This window comes from Monopterus albus, unplaced genomic scaffold, assembly GCF_001952655.1.
Source record: "Monopterus albus unplaced genomic scaffold, M_albus_1.0 scaffold252.1, whole genome shotgun sequence".
Classification (NCBI taxonomy): domain Eukaryota; kingdom Metazoa; phylum Chordata; class Actinopteri; order Synbranchiformes; family Synbranchidae; genus Monopterus; species Monopterus albus.
This window is the reverse complement of record NW_018128132.1, coordinates 30,794-40,778: the sequence shown is the minus strand read 5'-3', so window position 1 is coordinate 40,778 and position 9,985 is coordinate 30,794. Positions and strand designations below refer to the sequence as shown.

General features: G+C 40.1%; 1 protein-coding gene across 1 annotated transcript; it reads right to left on the bottom strand.

The window, feature by feature from the left end:
• Positions 1 to 444: 444 nt before the first annotated feature.
• mvb12a (multivesicular body subunit 12A) lies at positions 445 to 7,822 on the bottom strand. Its single transcript, XM_020621012.1, has 10 exons — positions 7,613 to 7,822; positions 5,895 to 5,984; positions 4,887 to 4,970; positions 3,797 to 3,896; positions 3,537 to 3,666; positions 3,241 to 3,381; positions 2,906 to 3,015; positions 2,354 to 2,412; positions 2,127 to 2,192; positions 445 to 1,998 (listed from the first exon to the last, which is right to left on the bottom strand). Exons 2-10 carry the CDS (start codon positions 5,982 to 5,984, stop codon positions 1,912 to 1,914), a joined length of 867 nt encoding a protein of 288 aa, XP_020476668.1. The 5' UTR covers positions 7,613 to 7,822; the 3' UTR covers positions 445 to 1,911.
• Positions 7,823 to 9,985: the final 2,163 nt, after the last annotated feature.

Here is a 9,985-nt window from a genome sequence, read left to right as displayed (position 1 = left end):
CTTCTGTGAGAAGGGGAATTTAAGTTACCAAAGTAATCTCTGATCACTAACAAATACATAGACAACACACACAGAGTGGAAGAGCCAGGGAGCGCTGGCAAAACAATAAGTCAGTTAACTGAAATAACCACTCGCTTTAGTTACAGCAGTAGGCCATACAGTTGTTTCTGCAGCTGCAGTGTATTGTTTTCATTCAAAGCATTTGTAACATGTTCAATGTAAACTGCCCAATAAAGTACAGCAAGTGGCAGTAATGCATCCCAACTTTAATTTCCAAAAACGATTAAATAGAAAACCTGTTTGAATGTCTAAACACTAAAAATCATAAGTAGCTGTAAGTGAAACTGAACATTCTCAACAGAAAGGGAACTAAATTGACAGTAAAATAATTATTTTCTGGTGTTTATTGTGAACAGACACCACACAAAGGGCAAATACAGCTCAGACCTGTTGGTGTAGATGAAAAGACCACAGAACCACTGAGGGACTACAAACTGACAGTTACATCTGCAACATAACATGTGGGTTTCTATATACAGCAGAGCAAATGTAGAGAATCTCTTTATCATAGGTTCTCTGTGAACGTACGAGCTGCTGCCTTTGCCAGCGTGTTACCATTAACAAACACCCACAAAAGCCGTTTACAGCTTAGAAAAAGTCTTGTCACAAAAATGTGCTGTTTAGTAAGGTATTAACCACAGCTGGTGTTCCTGAACAGGATTTTGTGCTCATACTCCTGTGATGCGAAGCACTGCTAAAGAGTTCACATAGGCTTCATTAACATCAAACACATACAGATCTAGACACGTATTTCTTAGCCCACATGCTCACTTCCACCAGCATCATTGCTCTCTTTGATTTTAATGACTTAATGTTCAGAATTGTGCAGGTCAGGCCATCACCATGAGAATATGTACTCATCTAAAGATAGGTGTGTCACAAAGATATTCTCAAATCTGCCTAAATGCACTTTGTCCTTTAAGGTAAGCCAACACACCTGGAGAAGTGTTTCTTTGGTTTTTATTTTTGTCCATGCAATAACTTTGCTACACAGTCATAAAAACAACAAAAAACTAATAAAAAATATGTATATAGCATGTAATGAGATATTTGGGCCTTCACCAGTTTTTCCCATATATTGTTAACACAAAGCAAAATATTGTGTGTTTCTCCTTTCACCACAAAATGCAACAGGAATCATACAAACCTCATAGTAGGCTGCTCTTCATACAAGAAACACAACATATCCTACCTACACTCCCCTATGTAAGTGTAGTGAATCGTCACTTGCAGCTTGTCCACAAAGAAAGCACCAATTGGATAATACAGGTCCACTTAAGAAATTCTTGATAAGACCCATTTTCAGTGGTGAGTGCAGCTCTACGTTTAGCATCAAATTATTCTAAAATTAAAATAAAGCATTTAAAAGCGAAGACAGTGGGCTTAATGCTGCAGATGAGTAGCCCCAAACAGTAGCTACCGTACATATTCATAGATTCATTACATCTTTAAAGCCTGCATTCTTAGAAAAGGTGAACAGCATAAAGACATGCAAAGTCAATATAATTACATGTACGACCTCATCCAGGCCTTTCCTTTGGCAAACAGGAACTTGGAATGATCGAAAATTAAGAATACAGATTTAACATAGCTGACAAATAAAAAGTAGTGAAGGGGAAAGCGTGGCATGGCATCCAAACAACAAAAGCATTGAAATCGCTTTTCAAGTATGACTGTCAGTCCCATGTAGTGCCCATAGACAGCCTTTTAATCCCACACACCTGAAGCTCTTTAAAACCTCATATTATAAACCTTAATGTAGGTATGACTATCCTTCATCTGTAACATGTTTTGAGATGTCATCTTGAAGACCCAGACAGCTGATACTGTTGCTTCATCGAAATGCAAAGATTACTGGGCTGATGAGGCGCCCCCTGCTGGCACTGATGGTCTGGTCCTCTTAGCAGCAGATTCCTCTACAGCAAAAGTGTAGTTATACTGAAAACACAAACACAAACACACACACACAAGAAAGTGAGAATATTCTTTCTTAGGAAATAAAAATATGTAGACAATTTTGATGTAAGAGTGACATAACTGAAATTAAAAGTCAGATGTGAACAAACCTCGTTTTCAATGTCTTGGACAGACTTTATACGGATACTGTTTAACTGAGAGGTCAGCCGAGGAGTCTTAAGAGAAATATGACAAAGAGAAAGAAATGTGATTGTATGTTTATATTAGATAGTTGTAGTGAAAAAAGACAGGATGAGAGACTAAGTTAGGAAAAACCACGGCTGCATGTTGCAGTGAAATACTTTAACCTTAGTACTGTTGAAAATGTCAAACGTACCACGCTGTCTGCATGGACATCAAACTTCGGATGTAGACTAAAGGGAACTCCATCTAGAGCTGCAGAGAGTGAAGGCAGGTTTCAGCGAGAAACAGTGATGTATCATTAATTGCGTTCCTGTGTACGAGGTGAGACCTGGAGTATATCTCACGTCACTTATAAGATTGTTCCTACATCGTCAGTCAACCCAGAAGTCGTTCCAGTCGACCAACGATGTAGGACGTTCCAAATCTCTTATATTGGCTTTGAGGACCAAGGAGTGAGGAACATAAGGATAGTGTTGGAGGAACCATGGCCGAGGATAGACAAGACCATCCTTCGCAGTAGTTTTTTTGTGAACTGACACGCCCCTTTATCAGAAATTAGATGGTGATTGGATGTTTCAGGTGAAGGATCTAAGGAAAGGATGTCTCAAGTTGTTAAAGTGCTTCCTCGAGTCCACTCCTCACGTTTTGCTTACATCTTATGTGGGTGGGACTAAGACACAAGCAAAAGATGCAAATGAGGGAAATGACGTGCTTATAGGAGACTTGGGATGTAGCCCTTATGTACCTGTAATTCCTTGGATACTGCTGTCAGCAGGTTTCTCAAAGTGGTCTATGGGGTGGAGGGAGTGGCGTCTTTGACTCACTTTACTGGGTGGCTGTGGCTGAGGAGGGTTGCTGTGGAAACAAACAAAGATGTTATTATTAAGAGTACAACACCTTCAAGATGTAAAATGCATTTGAAGGTTTTAAAATGTCAAATTTAATTTTCCAGTCTGTGCCTGTATTTATTCCAGAAGGGCCTTAACCTGTCCCCAATAAATGATGAATGGTACTAATTTTGTGAATTATTAAAATTCACTGTAGGATCTCTCCATATTAGATAATAAATAAGGAGTGTACCTGGGTCTGAGGGGCAGAAGAGCAAATGGCTGCTCCACTGAGTTTGTGCGCATATCCAAACTCAAACTGCGGGGCTTGGCTTTGGGTATGGGGCTGGAAAAATGGCCCTTTCTGCACCACAGCACGTAGCTGTTAATGTCTCTGGGGGAAAGGCAGGTTTAATGATACATTAATAACTGTATAATGAAGTACTGTAGATGCAATTAAAAGTGGTAATTCATGTCTGTATAATTACCACATTTAAGAAATTCCTTGATAAAACGGGTGTAGTGTTTGTCTGTGTAAATGCTACCAACCCCACATATGTGTAGTGCTGCAACATCATTTTGCTTTTGGCTGTCACTTTGATATCCAACACAGCTGTGTCCACACTGCCCACTGGGACTATACGCACACAAACACGTTTCTTCTTTGAAACAGTGGCCTCTGGTCACACAAACAAACACACAAAGAGAAAATGTCCATCAGGCTGCAAAGGAAATCACAGCAAGTAAATTACACACACACTCCTAAAATTTGCATCAAATATTAGGACTGTCTGAGTGTGTGTACTCACTCTGTTCAAGGTGCTCTGCTATATAGCAGTAACCATGAGGAATAGAGTCCTTGTCTGAAATAACCTGAATGTCTGACACTACCATACCACCTGTCAAGTTCTATAGAGAGAGAGAGAGAAAGATATAGTCCATGTGTGGAAGACAGCGGAGGCTAGTGCCAAAAATACAGGAAATATGTACATAATATTAAAAAACAAAATGTTCAGAACAAAAGCTTGAATTCTTTTGGGGAGACTGTGTTGAAGTCTTGAAACCATGACAAATCCTCCACCATGCTTCACTCAAGGCTGCTACACTCGTTCTTCCACCTCAGTGCAGCCTCCAACTCTTCTCCTCACATACTGTCGATGACTGAAGCTAAACATTTCAACCTTCCATTCTTCACTCCATAAGACTCTTTTCCACTGATCTGCACTCCCATCTTTGCATATCTCAGCCTTTTCTCCCTCCTGCCTCCTGAAAACATGGTTTGCTGCTGTCCTTCCACAGAGGCCGTTCCTGATCGAGCGTCTTCTGTGGAAGGATCAACTTGGCATCCAGATGAAGCTGCCAGATGCTGAGCCAGGTCCTTGATGGATTTCCTTTGGTTTCTCAAAGACGGAACTCTGAGAAACTTCTCATCAGATTCTGACAGTTCTCTTTATCTTCCACTCCTATATTTGTCCTTGACCTCTCCGGATTCTTCACATTTCTTTAGAACAGATGGTAAATGGTAAATGGACTGTATTTATATAGCGCTTTTATGCACTGGCCAAAGCGCTTTTACAGGGAGATTATACACCATTCACCCATTCACACACACATTCACACACCGATGACGACAAGGCTGCCACACAACGAACAGCTCGAATACCACATCTGGAGTATCAGTTTGTTTGCTGAGTTTGTTCTGATTTTTAAAATATACATTTTCTAGTTGTATTCTGATAAATAAATGTAAATAGTTACCATAACATTGCTAAAACAACAAATCTAACAGTGGCCTGAGACTTTAGCACAGTACTGTGTATGCTGTATCATGGTAATGCAAAAACAAGTGATACATTTATTAACAGTATACAGAGCTCCTTCTCATTAGATTCCTGTCACCTTGTTGTAACAGAGGTAATATCCAGACTTCATGGGAAAGCCGCGTGTAAAGTTTGCTGTTGCTCCATCTTCTGTGATGCTAATCTGCAGAAGAAAATAGGGATGTAACATGGCAAGCTAAGGCATGAAGGGAGAGGTCGGTGTTAGTGGGGACCTTGGACTCAAAGGGAAAGTAAAGAAGAGACATTTGCACGTTAACTTAACTATTCTCCCTCAGGCACTGCGCTTATCTGATGCACTCAATTTCATGCTGGTCAGTAAAATGACGGTGGTTGTATTCTGCAGCTCCGGAGGATGCAACTATTTATTAGGAGCTGGCTGTGCTTAATTAAAATAAATGTGCTTGGTCTAACCAAAGACACGATGATAAAAGTGCATCAGTTAAAACTGCAATAATTATTTAACAATAATAATCATTTTGTCGATGCTGTTCCAAGTCACAGAAATAAGACTTTTTACGTGTCATGGTGTGTAATTTTACTCAAATGTCCAATAAAAGGCTGCATCATGGATACAAAAACCTTGTTTTCTCCATTTTAATCTTAGAAGACCAAATGTTAGACCGTTTTCTTTGCAAAATATTGTACACGCTCTTATTACCAGTCGACCAGATCATTGTAATATCCCTTAACAACTCAGTGCAACTGCTCCCATGCTCACTGATGCAAAAGAGAGAGATCCCGCCACCCATGTTGTAGCCACTCTGGTTACCTGTGAGTGCTTTTGTTTTTTTAAAGACCTTGCTCTTTAGGTAAAGTTAGTTTTGGCTCCACAGTAGAGAGTGTGTGTTCTGCTTGTCAGTTTATTAAAGACAGGAGGGGAAGCATTTTTGTAAGTCTCACACAATTCCAACGCTCATGGTTTATTGTTACTAACAAGTGGAGCATGAAATTATTTGATTCCTATTTATTTGGTAGAAATGTAGATGATTTAATACTGTTACTCAAGTCACACTGATGTACTACTGGACAGTTGTATAAACATTTAATTTACATCTCTATTTCTTACCATGGTGAAGTCTTTGGGACAGGTGCTGGTGTTGGAGGTCCATGCCACTGATGTGATTGGCCAGACTCCCCCATGCTCCATCAGGGACATCTGGGGAAGAAAAGAGAAGAAAAACACATGTATTATAAGGAAGTTAGATGAAGAGGACAGAAACTCGGATATGTCTTTTTAATGGTGGAAACAAACATGAATGTATAAGTGAATTAAAGTGCAATTGCAGTAATGTTGTGGTCAGTCCAATGACTTTGACATTGAATAATCCCTTTATGTTTGTGCAAATGACAGTATTGTGGGAGCAGAGGTTTTCATTATCTTTTCATGTGAAAGAGTGCGCTCTCACTGGGACTTAATGACAGCAGGGGAGCCAAGTTGTTGTGACCATGTGAAAAAAAGTGGGGATACACAGAGATAAACAGGCTACAATTAAGTATAAGAAATCATGTTATCACTTAGCTACATTGTCTAGTACAGACAGATCCCATTCAGTCTAAACAGTAGCTTCATCAAGGACAGAAAGAAATTATTCAGCACAAGATTTCATCCCTGACTACAGCTGCAAAAGGAGCCGTTTATCCAGGGGACTGCTACATAGCCCTGGTTATGATATTTGCTTAATACTTAAAGGTTTTGTTGCCGAGCAACCCAATCCCGTTGAAGCTAGCTATAATATGGATAAAATCCTATATCCACTATCAAAGCATATATAATTTTAAATCACAAAGTAAGCTGTTTTCCTGTAATTTAAAAAAAAGGCATGATGTTTGGGCAAATTCAGGCTACCTGACAAAGTAGCCTTCTATCATGTAAATATCATAAAAATCCAAATGTACATCAGTAATTTACAAAGCACTGTTAAACTGTCTTTAGTAATAAGTCATAGGGGTCACTATCAGACGGTCTCCGTGTCTGAAGACAGGCTTATTGTCAACTGTGCCTTCTGGAATTTGCTATCCAGAGAAGAGATAAATGGCCTTGTCCTTTATAAAGGAATCCATAACATGAGGCAAACTCTAGTCTACCATAAGAAATTTTGCCATAATGTATACTGTCTGGTACAGTCATACTGCCACAGGAGTGGCCCTGGACATCTTTTGGTTTGCTGCCCAAAAATGAAGAGATTTCTATTGACCTTTATCATTGTTTATTTTTGCTTCATTGCGAATTGTTCCAATAATGAAAGAGTTGATATATTATTAAATAACTAGAGTACAAAAACCTGACTTAAACATAAATCTGTAAGAATGGTTGATAACTAATGAAACTCGTGAATTAAACCTGTTTAGTGTAAAATGTGAAGTAAGGAGAGATGTTTGAGAGATTTATTTATGGAGGCTATTTAGTTGGGGATACTTTCTACTTAATACCTATTATATAAACGCTATTTTGGAGCTAGGAAATGAACACCAGCCAGATACAGGTAAGTCAACCATGGATGAGTTTTCACAGTTTAACTGCTCTACCAGCAACTTTGACGTCAGCATTACCACACGTCTGTAGTTCCTAATAATTTTATGTGTATTGTAATAGCGTTATTCGTAACAGCACCCAAGTAAATCATTAATAAAGACGTTTTTGATATTCCGTATACTCACGACAAGCCGAGCTTTCAACACAATAGTAACAAGGGCTCCATTGACAAAACTTGTTCAGAATTATCTTAGAGTTAATTCCTTTTGTTTCGCGAGTCGACAAATGAAATCGTAGGATTATATTCTTACTATGTGTCGGTATTCACTTCTGTGTCTTCGAGGTGTTAAGGTTTGGCAGGAAAACAACTTTTTAGGTTGTTGTGGTTGTGGCTGAATCTTTTTTGTCTTCTTCGTCAAAAGCCTCAAAGCAGGAAGTGCTGGATCAACTTTGACTCCAACTCCTATGACACCACGGGGCAAGACGTGATGTCAACTCAAGTCTGAACGCAAGATGGCAGCCTTACAACGGGTATATTGTCCCTTTTCACAGCTGTTAATAATAACAATGATAATTTATTCTGGGCTGTTCTGTTAAAGTACTCGGATAAGAAAGGAACATTTATTCTGTCTTAGCTCGTTCACAAGGCATACAGATCAATTTTCATGTAGTTTAGTCTACATGAAAATGAGGGTGAGCAGGTCAGACCAATGTGGAGGAAAGGAGAGATGAGGAGGATAATGGAAAATAGTCTAGGTGACAAGAAGCAGGTAAGGTGGGGAGAAGTGACTGAGAGAAAAGGAGAATAAATTGTAAATGCAGGGAAGAATGAGCTACAGGAAGGATGAACTGCAGGATGCAGCGGGTTTAAAAGGACGAGAAGATCTGAGGTAAAACTGACAATGAAATAGGCCTATAAATGCACACATGCATAGTTTTGGTTTAAATGATAAGGCTATTGCAATTCTATATTTTTCTGACTAACAGCAAATCCTAGCCTTTTATGAAAGGAAACCAAATATTTGACACCCTGTCAAGGAGAGATAATCTAGAAAATCCTTAAGTGAGGCAACTTTATTCTGGTTCATGCTGCACATGAACTGTGCACTTGATTGCTGCACATGTGTGTCCCTTGTTTAGAGAACATGTGTGAATATTAAATTAGCAAAATGATTTGAAAACCCTGGTGAAAAATACCCAAACCCAGAAAAAGAAGTCCCTTTCCATATTTATTTATAATGTCCCTAATCCCCATTCTCTTAGCAGCTGCTCACACAAGCTCATTCAATTAGGAATAGGACCCTCTGACACACAATAAGATGCTCACTGACTCAGATGCTCCACTGCATCAACTTAATGCTGTATATGCAGGTGTGAAACTGAGAAAAATATACCCCAGGCTCCAGAGGTGCTCAGGTCCCTGTTGGTATGGCAACATGGAGAGCAGACCACAGGGAGGTGGTTGTGAGGGGGGATGGAGCAGGTGGACTGTTCCATGTTGATGGGTGATTTTATTGGGTGATTGGCCAATTAATGAGAATGAGCCAGCTGTACTAACCTGCTGAGACTAAAACAAGGGGGAGACCAAACATATTGTCAGTAACTGCATTTGTATGTCTTGATTGCTGCACATGTGTGTCGCTTGTTTAGAGAACATGTGTGAAAGTGGTAGCAAAGGTGAGAGGAGAGAGTGCTGCTTAAAGTGCCTTAGATTTTGTTACTTATTTATCTACTTTATATTTCTTTTGTATTTTGTGGCATTCATGTGGACGGCAAAGTAAGAATTTCATTGTACAGGGAAACACGTTTCCTAACTGTGCATATGACAAATAAACAATTTGAACTTGAACTTTGAACTTGACAACAGAACAGAACAGAACAGTTTCAGATGCTCCTGTGGTTACTGCTGTGCAGTGAGACTCATTCATCTTTTCCATAACACTGGCAGCAGACATGTTTATAGACTCATGTGCAAACAAACACATTTCTTAAAAGCACAAAGTCTCTATCATACTGAACTGAGTAGAAAAAAATACTGTGCTTGCAGATACACACAAGGATTCTGCACACTTGCAGATATTTGTACTGACTAAAAAAAATTATCTCGACTGACTTAGGCTACAGGTAATACTCATGTCAGCTGTAGTCTATTAAAAGCACAGTGTGCATGATGACAGGATGATGAGCACAGTACAGATAAAACTAAAACGAAACTGGTTCATTACAGATAACACAACAACAACAACAACACGGTTGCCATAGGGAGATTATGGCTTTTGAGGGGATTCAAATCAAAGTGCAGCAGTCCCCGGAGCCCGTGGACATAAGTGATAGAGAGCTGCATCAAGAATGCCAGAAACAGCCACTAGACCGGAATTTGCAAATCGGGGGGGCCGTTCCTCCCAATCACGCCCCTCCAGGTGTCACTGTCGCTGCCCACGTGGGCGTTGAAGTCCCCCAGTAGAACAACGGAGTCCCCAGTCGGGGCCTTTTCCAGCACCCCTCCTAGGGACTCCAAGAAGGCCGGGTACTCTACACTGCCATTCAGCCCTTAGGCACAAACGGCAGTGAGAGACCTATCCCCGACCCGAAGGTGCAGGGAAGCGACCCTCTCGTTCACCGGGGTAAACTCCAACACATGGCGGGTAAGCTGGGGAGCTATGAGCAAGCCCACACCAGCCCGC

Excerpts from the sequence above, each read along its gene's own strand:
- mvb12a (XM_020621012.1), bottom strand. The coding sequence starts at position 5,984 with ATGTCCCTGATGGAGCATGGGGGAGTCTGGCCAATCACATCAGTGGCA. Across the intron at positions 3,897-4,886 it reads ATTACCTCTGTTACAACAAG|AACTTGACAGGTGGTATGGT; the intron begins GTGACAGGAATC and ends CTCTCTCTATAG. Across the intron at positions 1,999-2,126 it reads TCCAAGACATTGAAAACGAG|TATAACTACACTTTTGCTGT; the intron begins GTTTGTTCACAT and ends TTGTGTTTTCAG.